General features: G+C 45.1%; 1 protein-coding gene across 1 annotated transcript; it reads right to left on the bottom strand.

The window, feature by feature from the left end:
- Positions 1-379: 379 nt before the first annotated feature.
- LOC120698902 (elongation factor 1-alpha-like) lies at positions 380-3601 on the bottom strand. Its single transcript, XM_039982672.1, has 3 exons — positions 3480-3601; positions 2275-2758; positions 380-1516 (listed from the first exon to the last, which is right to left on the bottom strand). The coding sequence occupies exons 2-3, from the start codon at positions 2734-2736 to the stop codon at positions 635-637; spliced, it is 1344 nt and encodes a 447-aa protein (XP_039838606.1). The 5' UTR covers positions 2737-2758; positions 3480-3601; the 3' UTR covers positions 380-634.
- Positions 3602-16186: the final 12585 nt, after the last annotated feature.

Here is a 16186-nt window from a genome sequence, read left to right on the forward strand (position 1 = left end):
CAAATCTTCAGTCCCCTTCCATCACCCACACGCCACACCAATCCCCTCGAGATGAAACTGTTACAATAATATTGTCTATCTGGAGTAGTTACGTACCAGATCGCCCCAGACTCTAGTTACCATAAAATGGGTGTTGCGTGCTGCAATTCATATAATATTGATACTGCTTGCCACAACAAAAGCTTATAAGATTGAAGGCTACACGTAAAATAACAAACAAGTGAAGATAATGCAAGCAGCCTTATCAAGTTATCATCAGAAAAAAAAGAGCACAGATCAACATATATTTGAACCTCCGAACAAATTACCAAGCAGATCACAGAAAGAGACAGACAGCGGTAATCTTTCAAAGGAGCTTTTCTTTTCTAAAAAGTAAAAATAAGTACCCACAGACATAGCCAAATTCTAAAATCAAAGATACTGCACCATTCGCATTCGACAAACGTAGACAGTAGCACAAATCAGTGGCAGGTAATTTAAGTTTTGCCAAATAAAATATTAAAACCGTATGCGAACGACACACAGACTGAGGGCACACATTGCCAGCTGAGAGTTCACGAGATAACAGCAATGACCATGAACAAAACTTAAGCGACAATAACGCATCTAGGTACGCTATCAACCACCAGACACATCATTTCTTCTTGGCTGCAGCCTTGGTGACCTTGGCGCCGGTAGGGTCCTTCTTCTCCACGCTCTTGATGACTCCAACAGCAACCGTTTGCCTCATGTCACGGACGGCGAAGCGACCAAGAGGAGGGTACTCAGAGAAGGTCTCCACAACCATGGGCTTGGTGGGAACCATCTTGACCATACCAGCATCACCATTCTTGAGGAACTTGGGCTCCTTCTCAAGCTCCTTACCAGATCGCCTGTCAATCTTGGTAATGAGCTCAGCAAACTTGACAGCAATGTGGGAGGTGTGGCAGTCCAGCACTGGGGCATAGCCGTTGCCGATCTGCCCAGGGTGGTTCATGATGATGACTTGTGAGGTGAAGCTGGCAGCCTCCTTGGCAGGGTCATCCTTGGAGTTGGAGGCCACATACCCACGCTTCAGATCCTTCACAGCAACATTCTTCACGTTGAAGCCAACATTGTCACCAGGAAGGGCCTCCTGGAGAGCCTCGTGGTGCATCTCAACAGACTTCACCTCAGTAGTCAGGCCGCTGGGGCCAAAGGTAACAACCATACCAGGCTTGATGATACCGGTCTCAACACGGCCAACAGGGACAGTTCCAATACCACCAATCTTGTACACATCCTGAAGGGGGAGACGCAGGGGCTTGTCCGAAGGCCTCTTGGGCTCGTTGATCTGGTCAAGAGCCTCAAGCAGGGTTGGGCCCTTGTACCAGTCAAGGTTGGTGGACCTCTCAATCATGTTGTCACCCTCAAAACCAGAGATGGGGACGAAGGCGATCTTGTCAGGGTTGTAGCCAACCTTCTTCAGGTAGGAGGAGACTTCCTTAACAATCTCATCATAACGGGCCTTGGAGTACTTGGGGGTGGTGGCATCCATCTACAAACAAAATAGCAATATAACATTTATTAGCTATTTGCATGAACAGCAAGGAAACAGTATATAAACTCTACATCACATTAACCAAAGGTATCTAGTAAACTTATGGAATAATGTTATTTTGAAGTGGCATCACAACAGAGCAATTATAAATAGGTAGAACAGCAAATATCACATGCGTATCCAAATTAACAAGTGCGAACCTTTTAACAACTACAATTAATATAAAGCAAGTACAAGTGAAGACCTCATCAGGTATGTCACATCCTCCTACTAAAACACAGCATAGTAACAATATCCATCAAAAGACAGTTAAATGATACAACACGTCCACTTGAATTCTGTATGCATAACAACTATTCCAATAACTTCAGCACATTTCTAAAAACAGTTGAACAAGAAAGTTATACTGAAATTATTAAAAAGAACATCTACCTGGATATATCATATGATTGGCAAATATACCAAAATTATAAGAAAAAACATCTCCCAGCATTACAAGTATTCTCAAAACTTCAGACCATTACATAACTGTTGAATGAGAAATTCACTACACACATATATGATATATCAAACTTCAATAAGTTGAATTGTTCAGAACTTAATGCACTGTCATATTTTTCAGTATCCAAATCACTAACTCAGATAAAATACTAGCATTGTTATTGGAACAACCAGAGTGCATCTGAGTGCAAATGAATTAAAATGGGCATTCCAGACCATGAAGCAGAATGGGATTGGAATTTCTAGAATTTTACCTTGTTGCAGCAGCAGATCATCTGCTTGACTCCAAGAGTGAAAGCAAGGAGAGCATGCTCACGGGTCTGGCCATCCTTGGAGATACCAGCCTCAAAACCACCAGTGGTGGAGTCAATGATAAGGACAGCACAGTCAGCCTGGGAGGTACCCGTGATCATGTTCTTGATGAAGTCACGGTGTCCAGGGGCATCAATGACGGTGCAGTAGTACTTGGTGGTCTCAAACTTCCACAGGGCGATATCAATGGTGATACCTCTCTCACGCTCGGCCTTGAGCTTGTCAAGCACCCACGCGTACTTGAAGGACCTCTTGTTCATCTCCGCAGCCTCCTTCTCGAACCTCTCGATCACACGCTTGTCGATACCTCCAAGCTTGTAGATCAGGTGGCCGGTGGTGGTTGACTTGCCAGAGTCGACGTGGCCAATGACCACGATGTTGATGTGGGACTTCTCCTTACCCATGGCTGCAGGTGAAGACTAACCGCTGCATGAGAGTCGACAGATGAATCAACAATTAGAAACAATATATATTGGGAGAACGAGTAATCAAACAATAAAAGTCGACGGTCAGTATCATCATTCATCAAAACAACTACTAATTACTTGATGAAGTGGCGTACCAGAAAGTACTGTAGAGACACAGACACAAGTAATGATCTATTGTAGAGACACAGACTATGAACATACTAGAGGAGGCCAGAAGAACACACACAGACTATGAACATACTAGAGGAGGCCAGAAGAACACACACAGACTATGAACATACTAGAGGAGGCCAGAAGAACACTATCAGTGCTCCACAATCAAAATACTAGGCACTAACAATACAGTTTCAAAAATCAGATCGGAAACTAGATCAGACAAAACTATTACTATGTAGATGAAAAGTAGCAGCCACTCATTCGAACTAATTACAACAGCTCTAGCCTCTAAACATTCGAATTCGATCCACAAGGACAATTCAGATCAACCTACAGAATCTAAGTAACTATCCGGATCCAGACGAATCCATCACTAAGAATCAAACCCTGAAAGCAAGCGAGCAAGTAAAACCCACAAACTCTACGAAATCGGATATGTGACTATCAATCAAATCGTCTAAGCAAGCGAGCGAGCAAGCAAAACCCACAGACCCAGCGGAATCGGATACGAGACTATCAACAAAACAAAGCCAGGTCGCTACTAGCACGAGGGGGCGACAAACCTTCGGCGGCGCGGGGATGAGGCGGAGGCGCAGGTGACGGCGGCTCGGGAGGGGAGAGGCTGCCTGGCGGTCTGGGGTCTGACCGCTAGGGTTCGGGGGGTTTATATAGCAAGTGCGGCGGCGAGCAGTCGGTGCGTGCCTGCGTGGCAGGCCGGGCCAGCCCAAAGAATGGGCTGCCGACTCGTGTCCATTTGAGGCCCATAGTGGAGTCGACCACCCCTGTCGTCGGTGCTACCCAAAGCGCTCTCCGCGGCCGAACTCCTCGCCACCGCCACCTCTCGTCGTCCGGTCGTCGTCGTCGAACTTGCTGCCGTGATCCGCACCGTAAGTCTGGGTGCCCTCAACTGCTGTACACTACTACACTTCTACCACCGCATGCTGGTTCTGTTGGATTTGTTAGTTTGACCTCGGTCAACCCTTAACCAACACAATCAGTAGAGATATCCATTCCCCAAATCTCGGACTCGGGAAACAAATCCTGAGTCCAGTTTTGCCGTGATCGGGAGACAAAACTCTAAGCTCATTGGGCTCGGCCCCGGGCCTACAGCGTGACTATAAGTAGAGGGTCAACCCCATAGGGTTTTCTGATTCCAAACTCTCGTGATTCTCACGTAGTCCACTCTAACCGATCGCTAAGCACGCTGGAAGGCTCGGAAGCTCGAGCACCACGTCCGGGGCAGTGCCGGTGGCGCCCTGAAGGACGCCGCTACCCCGAGAGATCCCTCAAGGAACGACTACGCTATGTCCCCGACTCCGCTCTCGTCGTTGACGACATCACTACTACACCGACGACCATGGACGCCACGGCCGCCGGTACAAGACCGAATCTTTATGTTAATCCACATTAGTGAAGTCAATGTGATCTACTGTGTAGACTAGATGATCCTGTTAGAATGTTCTAAGTTAATGTGTTACTAACATTTGGTATCAGTTAGCCTAGATCTAGTCTACTTAGATCCATTTCATGGTTCGGTCAGTTATGCAAAGGTGATGTCTAGATCTAGTGTTTCATGTGTTTAGTTGTTTTTCATTGAGTCAGTACAGTTAAGCACGCTAGATCCATCAATTTTAAGTTAGTCAGTAAGTCTGGAATGCTTACATCTACGAGTTCATTAAGTTTTTCTAAGTATTCATCAAGTTTTACATTCGATCCACTAAGCTAGGGTTACGAGTAAGTTCTGAAAAGGGAAAGGATTGCAAGAAACCCCGAATCACTCATACACACACGCAAAATCATCCAAACCCCAACCCTAACCCTAAGTTCAGAACCCTACCTGAGAGCCGGCCGTCAGTGGGCTGGCACGAGCCGCGCGCGCAGATCCGGCCATCAGTTTGGCCGGCCTCGCTCGCGACCCGTCTGATCCGGTCGCCGTCCACCATGAGCATCAGGGGACCACCGTGGAGGTCCTCGACGGCCGCGCGCTCCCCGTCGCCCTGGGCCGCCGCGCAGCCATGCGCATCGGCGAGCGAGCTCGAGCCGCGCCGCCATGCTACGCGCTGTCTCTCTCTCCCTCAGTCAGATAAGCACGAGGGGAGGAAGCAAAGGGACGCCGGCGTTGAGGAAGGAGCACGGCGGCGCGCGGCGGCACGCGCGTCGCCGGCCGCTGTGGCCGGCTGCTGCTCTCGCGTCGGAGGAAAGAATGGCGACTGCGGGGAGGAGAAATGATTAGGGTTTCAGCCCCTCCCCGTCATTTTCGACTATTTAAGTAACGCGGCGGCGAACCTCAACCGTTGATCCAGATCGACGGCCAGGAGCGCCCGGCGCCTCGCCTCCGCGCGCGGCGCCCGCGTGGGCCGATTTTGCGGCCCGCCCGTTGGCGCCTAGGCCGTTTTTCGCCTGGGGCCGCCGCCGCTGCTTTGCTGCGCACGCACATGCGTGTTTATGGGCCGCATTCGCAAGCTGGGCCGCGCTGCCGCCGCTGCTTTGCTGCTGCTGTGCGCGCGTTGCGGGCCGCGCAGCGGGCAGCGCTGAGCTGGGCCGTTGCGTTGATTTTGGGCTGTGCGTTTAAGTTTCCAGCCAGCTCGAAAATTACTTTTTCCTTTAAGTTTTTCAGTACATTTTGCTCCATTTTAAGTGCAAATTTAATTAAGTCGTTTGATTAAGTTTTAAGCTCCTGTTTTAAGTAAGTTTATTAGTATTTTCAGTACATTTATTTCCAGATGTTGGTGTTGTATTTAAATCCACCACTATACTTTGATATGCCTCTAAATAAATGGAACCAACGAGAAGTTTGTTTAGAGTAAACTTGTGATTATTTCTGACCAACGTTGTTTTACTCATGAATATTAAGACAAATTTCAATAGTTTTCTCCAACGGTGATGCATTTTGAAATTTAATTGCATGCTTTTAATCAGACCAACGTAGGATTATTATCATGCCTTTATTTGCATTTCATTGTATATGCTTACTAAGTTAAGTTTCATTGATCTTATTTTCAGCTACTAATGTCAATGTTGTGGCCTCCTATCTGAACAACATTGAGCTGCTCAACGGTGCAAACTTTCATGAGTGGAAGGGCAAGGTCATCACGTGCTTGGCTTGGGATGATCTTGATGTTGCTCTGAGGGAGGATAAGGCTGCTGCGCTTGCTGCTGGGGCTAGTACAGGTCCAAATGAGAAGTGGGACAGATCTGATCGTATGGATCTCATGGTTATGATGCAGACCATCAGTGCTGGCATCAAGGGCGCCATCCCCACTAAGAATGCTCAGAGGGTTGATCTGAATGCTAAGGAGTACCTGGCCAAGATTGAGGAGAACTTTAAGAGCTCATCTAAGACTTATGCTAGTACACTTATCATGAAGTTGGTGGGTTCTCAGTACAATGGTCAGTCTGGCATAAGGGAGCACATCCTCAATATGTGCGATATGGCTAACAGGCTTAAGGAAATGCAGATGGGGATCTCTGAGGGTTTTCTTGTGCATTTCATCATGACATCACTGCCTCCACAGTATGCTACTTTTAAGATTAATTACAACACCAACAAGACTGTTTGGTCTATCAGTGAGTTGATCAGCGATGAAGGATGTTGTGAACATGGTTGGTAACCTCAGCATTTTAGGCACTCCTAAGAATCAGCATGAGTCAGGTAGCAGCAAGCAAGGCCAAAGGAAGTATAAGAAGACTGGGAACAAGAACTTTGGGCCCAAGAACAACAACAACAACAAGTTCAAGCGCCATCAGACTATGGGCGGCAAGATGTTGTACTCTTTCTGTGACTCGCCCAAGCATCTTCAGAAAGCCTGTCCTGGCTTCAAGAAATGGTTGAAAGAACAAGGTAAGTGTGATGTTGTTTCGTTCATTGATGAGTTATTCTTAGCGGATTTTTCTCCTAATACTTGGTGGATTGACTCAGGTACCACTGCGCACATCTCTAATTCATTACAGGTATTCCGTACGATCCAAACTATAAGAAGTGGGGAGCGAAGCCTAAGAGTGGCTGATGGGACTTCAGTTGAAGTTGAAGGCGTTGGGAGCTTCCACTTAGAGTTGCCAGGCGGCTTCCAGCTTAATTTAGATGATGTCCTTTATGTTCCTAGTTTAAAGAGAAACTTAATTTCTATTTAATCATTAGATGATTCGGGTCATATTTGTGAGTTTGGAAACAATCAGTGTGTGATAAAGTTTAATTCAATAAATGTGGGTCTTGCTGTCAGGCAAGGCAAACTTTATATGCTCTCTCTTGATAATGATTCTGTAATGAATGTCAGTAATGTTTCAAATAAGCAGAAGCAATTTAATGAGGCATCTTCGAAATTGTGGCATTGTTGTTTAGGCCACATTTCGAGGGGGAGAATGGAACGTCTCATTAAAGATGAAATACTAGATAAGTTAGACTTCTCCGATTCAGACCGCTGCATTGCCTACATTAAGGAAAAATACGCTAAGACTATTAAGAAAGTCACTACTAGAAGTTCGGGCGTGTTAGAATTAATTCACACAAATATCTGTGGTCCGCTCTCAGTGACATCAGTAGATGGTTATGATTCTTTTATAACGTTTACTGATGATTATTCTCGCTATGGACATATCTACCCCATTCGTAAGCGTTCAGATGCGCTAGAAGTTTTTAAAGTCTATAAACAAGAAGTTGAGAAACAACACAATACTTCCATTAAAATTGTAAGATCAGATAGGGGTGGAGAATATTATGGTAAGCTTGGACAATATGGTCAGATTAAAGGACCATTTGCCAAGTACTTAGAAGAAAATGGCATAAGAGCACAATACTCCATGCCGGGAGACCCACAACAAAATGGAGTTGCTGAACGTCGCAACCGTACGCTAATGGATATGGTACGGAGCATGCTCAGTTATTCTAGCTTGCATGTGGAGCTGTGGATGGAAGCATTAAAAACAGCAGCTCATATACTTAACCGGGTTCCATCTAAGTCAGTTCCCAAGACGCCATTTGAATTATGGACTGGGAGGAAGCCGTCTCTGAATTATCTAAAAGTATGGGGCTGTCCTACTGAGGCTAAGTTATTTGATCCACATCATAAGAAATTAGATTCTAAGACTGTGAGCTGTCACTTTATTGGTTATCCTGATAAGTCTAAAGGGTACCGATTCTACTGTCCTGGTCGCTCCACTAAGTTCGTTGAGACCAGACAGGCTGAATTCTTAGAAGATTTGGGAATTAATGAAGAATTTCCAAAGAGAGATATCAGCCTCGAAGAACTACGGGTTGAGCTTCCCGATCCAATAGTTCCAGAGCCTACGATGGTATATCAATTTGTACCACCAGTTATTCCTCAAATGAGCAGCACCGTGGCAGCTACGGGGGAGCACGCGCCACCTCCAGAGGTGCAGGAGCCGGTCGCGCCAGTAGTGCAGCCTCAACCCGTTCCTCAGCCAGTTGAACAACAACCATTAAGAAGATCAACTCGCCCAAGGAAACCAACTCTTCTTGAATGTTATGAGACATATTTAAGTGAGGATTTGTATGATGTTAGGAAGATTAATGACCCTGCCACATTTAGAGAGGCAATTGAAAGTGAGAATTCCACCAAATGGATTGAAGCCATGGAAGAGGAATTAAAGTCTATGAGTTCTAATGAGGTCTGGGATTTAATAGAAATTCCTGATGGAGTCAAAACAGTAGGCTGTAAGTGGGTCTACAAAACCAAATGTGATTCCAAAGGGAAGATCGAAAGATTCAAGGCAAGGCTCGTAGCTAAAGGGTTTACACAGAAGGAAGGGATTGATTATAACGAAACCTTCTCTCCTGTGTCTACCAAAGATTCATTCAGAGTTGTCATGGCACTTGTAGCCCATTTTGATATGGAGTTACATCATATGGATGTTAAGACTGTGTTCCTAAATGGAGACTTAGATGAGACAATTTATATGACGCAACCGGCAGGTTTTGTCATCAAGGGTAAAGAACATATGGGATGCAGATTAAAGAAATCCATTTATGGACTTAAGCAAGCGTCCAGACAGTGGAACCTCAAATTCGATGAAGTCATTAAGAAATTCGGATTTGTGGAAAATGATGCAGATAGATGCATCTACATTAAGACCAAGGGTAGAAGACTAATAATTCTAGTACTATATGTAGATGACATACTGTTAGCCTGCAACGATAAGAATATGTTGCATGAGACTAAGAATTTCCTCTCATCTCATTTTGATATAAAGGATCTTGGTGAAGCATCGTATGTACTTAGAATTGAGATACACCGAGACAGAGCCCAAGGCGTACTAGGATTATCTCAGAAAGCTTATATTGAGAAAATGCTTAAGAGATATAATCTTGATAAGTGCAACACGTCACCTATTCCGTTACAGAAGGGCGATAAGTTGAATGGAAGTCAATGCCCCAAGAATGATTTTGAAAGAAGTAAGATGAGTAATATTCCATATGCATCAGCTGTAGGAAGCTTGATGTATGCGCAAGTCTGTACGCGTCCAGATTTGGCATTTACAGCCGGAGTACTTAGCAGATATCAGTCTAATCCAGGATGGGCTCACTGGGTAGGCGTTAAGAAGGCATTAAGATATTGCCAAGGCACAAAACATTATATGTTAACATATAAGAGATCAGATAACCTTGAGGTTGAATGTTACACCGACGCTGACTTTGCTGGTGATGAAGATGACAGGATGTCTACTTCCGGTTATATATATACACTAGCAGGGGGAGCGATATCATGGAGAAGTTGTAAGCAAGGTGTAACTACTGCATCTACAATGCAAGCTGAATTTGTGTCATGTTATGATGCCACAGGACAGGCAGTGTGGCTTAAGAACTTTATACCGGCATTAAGACTTGTTGATAGCATCTCGAGACCTATCACAATGTACTGCAACAATTAGTCTGCAGTTTTCTTTTGTGTAAACGATAAACTAAGTGGTGCTTCTAAGCACATAGATCTTAAGTATCGTGTCGTGAAAGATAGAAACCGGGACAATACACTTAAGATTAAGCATATAAGTACTAAAGAAAATATTGCGGATCGGCTCACAAAAGGTCTACCTCCAATCCTCTTTCAGAAGCATGTCCTAGTCATGGGTCTGGTGGGTAGCCTGGATCAAGTCCTGGTTCAGGGCCATTAAATTTCCCCAATTAAGAGTAAGAGTTCTGACAAGGTTTCTCAGTGAGACTATGGGTAATGATGTCTCAGTATGCCGTTGTGCTGCTGATGACACATTGGTCTGGTACTTACTGATTTACTGAGGAGGGATGTTAGTTTAGATTAAGTCAGTGATCGAATAGTCGTTAGTTTAAGTTTAAGTTGTTACCTCCGGTCAAGGGGGAGAATGTTGGATTTGTTAGTTTGACCTCGGTCAACCCTTAACCAACGCAATCAGAGGGGATATCCATTCCCCAAATCTCGGACTCGGGAAACAAATCCCGAGTCTGGTTTTGCCGTGATCGGGAGGCAAAACCCTAAGCCCATTGGGCTCGGCCCCGGGCCTACAGCATGACTATAAGTAGAGGGTCAACCCCATAGGGTTTCCTCATTCCAAACTCTCGTGATTCTCACGTAGTCCACCCCAACCGATCGCTAAGCACGCTGGAAGGCTCGGAAGCTCGAGCACCACGTCCAGGGCAGAGCCGGTGGCGCCCTGAAGGACGCCGCTACCCCGAGAGATCCCTCAAGGAACGACTACGCTACATCCCCGACTCCGCTCTCGTCGTCGACGACATCACTACTGCACCGACGACCATGGACGCCACGGCCGCCAGTACAAGACCGAATCTTTATGTTAATCCGCATTAGTGAAGTCAACGTGATCTACTGTGTAGACTAGATGATCCTGTTAGAATGTTCTATTTTAATGTTTTACTAACAGGTTCAGCTGCCCTCTGATTCGCTGGTAAATTCCTGTTCATTTTTTTCTTCCTAGAGACCAAGACTTAATTTCGTGCCTTGTTGCGCGTTAAGATATCCTTACTGGAGCAGAGTAGATCTGCTGGGATTGGTGTTATTAGAGTGGTCTTTATACACAGTTTAAGTTCATTCCCTCCGTTTCTTCTTGAAATGGCTCCAAAGTTTGCTGTTTGAGTTCGTTACCATTCAACCGTTCAGGAAAAAAAAACAGCTTGTACTCAGTTGTTTGCAATTGGGAGTTCGACAGAATTTGAATAGGTTCAATTTGTGTGCTTCATTCATCAGTAGTGTTGAATCTTGTCACCATGCATATTTGACGAGTTGTCAGAATTTAACCGAATTATGTAGTACACAGGTACACCACTGCATTTAGCCTGTGTTGACTATTGACAGTGCGCCAATTGGTCCTGCCACCATGGAATGCTGTGTCCTGTGTGGCATAAGCTTTTTTTTCGTCGCAAGTAATTTCTCCAGCGGCGACTTAACAGCTTATGGGGCCATATTTATGTGCAGCTAGCCAATGTGGTGGGAACCTGTAGATGATCCTTGCTGTTCTCGGTAACCAGAACAACAACAAGGCTAGCTGGTGAAGGTGGGCAATGAGTTTAAGTAGTCGATATGGGATAAGAATGCTGATTTTATGTTGATCTCCTTGTTAATGTGGTCTTTTAGCAATTAATTGTCGCATTGTAATGTCATGTCTACATGGGGGAATGTCAGGAGAACTACGCTTCATTATATTAAGAAGAAAAATAGGGGGAACCTCCCCCAAGGGTTACAGGGATGAAGGGACTGTAACTCTCCCTAAAAAAACAGAAAAGATCTTCTACTCTATGAAAGAACACAGCAGGACAAGGACTAGACCAAACCCCCAAGGATTAGGAGGTCGGGGGTACCAGGGCGAGGAGGAAGGACACTCCTCTAGCCCCAACAATAGACCACTGGCGCAGATCTTCCCTAGTTGTCGACAGGATGTTGTTTAAATCAGGGACTGCCCCATCAAAGACACACCGGTTTCGGTGATTCCACAAATTCCAAGCCCCCAAGATGACTAGAGAATTAACCCCTTTTTGGACTTGACCAGACACCCTATTGTTCACTTTTTCCCACCAGTCGTCAAACACTTCATCATCCAATCCTGGGGCAAGAGCCTGCAGGCCAAGGTCTTGCAGCACAGTGAACCACATTTGGCGCGAGAAGACGCAAGAAATCAGCAAATGATCAGCTTGGTCACAGAGAGGACAGACTGCCGGGTGGGGAAGTCCTTTTTTTTTGCAAGGCGGTCAGTTGTCCAACATCTTTTGTGCGCCACCGTCCACATGAAGAATTTGCACTTACCGGGCGCCCAACTCTTCCATATTCTTATCCCAGGTTTGAACTGAACTGCTCCAGTAAAGAGAGCTTCATAAGCAGACTTTGTGGAATATTGGCCTGATGCAGAAAATTTCCAAATATGAGTGTCATCCACCTCAGCCTGCAGCTCAAAACCTGAGAGACTATTTGCTGTAAGAGCTCCCTTTATGTCAGAAATCCATCTGTTATCAACTAGAGCATCATGTACTGTTCTTCTCTTTGCTCTGGCAGCCACTGCCCCAAACAGGCGAGGGAAAGTCTGATCCAGTCTTTGCCCAAGCAGCCACCTGTCTGTCCAAAATAATGTATTCCTTCCATTTCCTACCACGGAGGTAATGGATATAGCAAAGAAGGCCTTGACTTGTGGTGGAGCCTGAATCGGGATGAAAGCCCAAGGTTTGTCAGGTTCAGTTTTTTGGTGCCAGAGCCACCTTAATCTTAATGCCCAACCTAAGAACTGTAGGTGGGAGATGCCCAAACCACCTAACTCACGAGACCTTGTAACCTTAGGCCAGGCAATTAAACAATGTCCGCCCTTCACATCTTTTCTTCCTTTCCAAAGAAAACCCCTTCTGATTTTATCAATTGCTTCTAAAGACTTGGCAGGGATATCCTAGCCAGCAACAAATAAATTACCATAGAAGTGAGCACAAATTGGTCCAGAATACTTCTACCAGCCTTTGTGAGTAGGTCAGCCTTCCAACCAGGCAGTCTGTCAGCAATTTTTTCAATAAATGGCTGAACCTGAGATTTGGTTAGTTTGTATGGTGAGAGAGGCACTCCAAGATATGTGCAAGGGAACTCTGATATCTGGCAGGGGAGATGTGTTTGTAGGGTAGTTAAATGCTCAGCCATGCAGTGAATGGGGAGGACAGTGCTCTTCTGCACATTTATTTTCAGGCCAGAAGCTTCACCAAAAAGTTGCAAAATATCTAAAGTGAGTCTGATGTTGTTGGCAGAAGGCTGGAGGAAGATGACCACATCATCTGCATAAAGGGAAATGCGGTGCTGCAGAACTCTTCTGGACAGAGGCTGCAGTAGTTCTTCTTCAGCAGCCTTCTGCACCAAATAACAAAGCACATCCATGACCAAAATAAATAGCATTGGAGACAAAGGGTCCCCTTGCCTCAGTCCTCTCCTATGCTCAATTCTGTCACCCGGAGAACCATTAAGTAGTATCTGAGTAGAGGAGGTAGCAAGGAGGCCGCTAATGATATCACACCAGATTTGTCCAAAGCCCAAATTTTGTAGTACCTCCAAAAGGAAAGGCCATGATACCGAGTCAAATGCTTTGGTTATATCAAGTTTTAAGAGAATACGTGCCTGCTTTTGTTGATGCAAAAACTTTATTGTGTGTTGCACTAACATGAAGTTGTCCAAGATGATGCGTCCTTTGATGAAGGCGCTCTGATTTGGTGTGATCATTTTGTCCAACCGACCAGCAAGCCTATTTGCCATAAGCTTCGTGAGGAGCTTAGCAAAAGAATGTACTAGGCTGATTGGCCTGAAATCCCTAATGCTTGCAGCATCAATCTTTTTTGGAAGAAGGGTAATGTATGCCGAGTTTAATACTTCAAAATTGTTGAATTTTCTACTCCATACGACTGAGATGGCTGTCATGATTTCAGGTTTGATGATTGGCCAGCAGACTTGATAGAATTTCCCTGTGAACCCATTGGGACCTGGGGCTTTATCAGAAGGCAAGGATTTAATTGTTTTCTATACTTCTTCCTCAGTAAAAGGTGCTTCCAAGTCTGTCAGATAAAAGCTTGGCATGTTTAGTTCTTCCAGATTGATTGTAGCCTCTCTATCCATGCTGCTCCCAATCAGATTACTATAGAAACAAAAGATTTCCTGCTCCTTCTCTTCATGTTTTGTAAGGATCAACCCTTCATCTGTTGTGAGTTTATTGATAAAGTTTTTCCTCTTCCGGTGCCGAGCATGAGAATGGAAGAGAGCAGTATTGGCGTCCCCTTCACTCAGCCAAGTGATGCGGGAGCGGCTGCGTGCAATGGTACGCTGCAGGGAGGAGAGAGCAAGGGAGTGAACCTTGAGTTTATTTCAGAGCCAAACTTCCAAAGTGGACAAGCTCCTGTGGTCTTGAGCAATTTCCAGTTGATGCAAGATTTCTCTAGCTAGCCCCAGTTGAGTATTAATATGTCCAATCTGCTTCTGACTCCAACTCTGCAAACCCCTTATTGTGGCCCTGAATTTCTTTGCTAAAGTGTCAAAGGGGCAGTTGGAATGTGGTACACTTGACCAATCGGCCTCCACTGTTTCCAGAAATCCCACTTGTTTGGTCCAGAATGACTCAAAGTGAAACCTAGCCTTAGTTGGCTGGACATCATTCAGTCCTAGCAGGAGTGGGCAGTGATCTGACCCCTCTGTAGCAGTACTTTGTAGCAAGCAATTAGGGTACAACTGATCCCATTCTAATGAGCAAAGTGCTCTATCCAGTTTGACTAAGGTTGGTATATCCTGCTGATTTGATCATGTGAATTTGCGCCCCTGCAGTGGCAGATCCTTGAGTTCCAGATCATTGATCAAACGGCGAAACCTTCCCATCATTGCCCTGTTGACGTTTCCATTATTCTTCTCCTAACATGGGGAAATGTTCAGTGGCGGAGGACCTAGTGTGGCGAGGTATGGCGCTCGCCATATCTCGGCGCGCCGCATCCCCTCGCCGTCGCCGGCCTCGGTAGCCGCTAGGTCCGCCAGGAGCGTCCCCCGCTTGCGCGCCGCATCCCCTCGCCACACCTAATTTTTTTGGCGTCCTCCGCCACTGGAAATGTTAGGACATTGCTGCTGTGATATATGTTCGTTGATGTTGTGCATTGTGATCATGTCAAGAGAATTCTCCATTCTTAGGCATAGAATCTTTTAAATAAAATGAGCATTAAATTATACTGTTTTAGATCTTCAGTTTTGACTTAATAGACTCCGGAGCATATGTTGTAAATTAAGCATCATATTTCTATTAGGTTGGAAGCCTAAAATCTGCAAGCACAAAAGTTTGCTATTCAGTAGTCAACAGAAAGGACATTATTAGCGAACCAGTTTTTTGCTGTTTGTTTACCATGCAATTTGAGATTGGGCCTCACTTTGCATTTCACCATGAGTTATGAGTGTATTGACTCTGAAGGTACACTGTTAACTTCATTTGTGGGTCGACCAAATAACTTGTGATGCCTTTCATTGAATACTTGATCTCATGCAGATGCAGTTACATTTGCTCATTTTTCCTTTTGATAGTACAAACAATCTTTCTTACCAGGGAACAGGGCTCTTTTAAGTGGGGCTCGTGGACTACAAGGAATAGATCATGTTAATTTATTTATTTATTTTGTAAGTAGCTCAGCTCAACTGTTGATGCTTGAGAATGAGATCATGTATTTTTGAAGCTCCCATATAGGATTATCATTCATTTATCGTACCACACAAATTAATACATTTTGTATTGTTTGAAATTTGTTCCAATCGTACAATTTTGACTGTAGTCAATGGAAGATGAACGCCGGGGATCAAAAGAACTGCCTGTACACCAAAGAGCAACTAGACTTTCAAGACTTGTGCAACCTTTGAAATAGATAGAAATAGACATATTTGCTCATAGAATTGTATGCAGCGATACAAAGTAAGGACTAATGATCATCTAGGCCAGCACTAGCGTCTAGCGATATGGGAATAATCTTTGTAGGAAGGAATGATTAGTGTATTCCTCCAAACCCTAGAAGGGTGGGTATATATTAACTGTACATGGGCCTCTAGATGGGCCTTAACACCTGGGCCATATGGGTCATTCACATATACACCAACACCCCCCGCAGTTTGAACTACCGGTGCAGCGGAGTTCAAGACTGGACAAAAAAAAGCACACACAGGGCAAACACCCCCAGCCACAACTAGCCACTTGCTACATTGAGGCTGGAGCGAAACTCCGAGAAGGTCGAGCAGGGGAGACCCTTGGTGAAGATGTCAGCAAACTGGGTGGTGGTCGGGATATGGAGGACCTG

This window comes from Panicum virgatum, chromosome 3K (assembly GCF_016808335.1).
Source record: "Panicum virgatum strain AP13 chromosome 3K, P.virgatum_v5, whole genome shotgun sequence".
In the NCBI taxonomy this organism is placed as follows: Eukaryota; Viridiplantae; Streptophyta; class Magnoliopsida; order Poales; family Poaceae; genus Panicum; species Panicum virgatum.

Excerpts from the sequence above, each read along its gene's own strand:
- LOC120698902 (XM_039982672.1), bottom strand. The coding sequence starts at position 2,736 with ATGGGTAAGGAGAAGTCCCACATCAACATCGTGGTCATTGGCCACGTC. Across the intron at positions 1,517-2,274 it reads TGATCTGCTGCTGCAACAAG|ATGGATGCCACCACCCCCAA; the intron begins GTAAAATTCTAG and ends TTTTGTTTGTAG.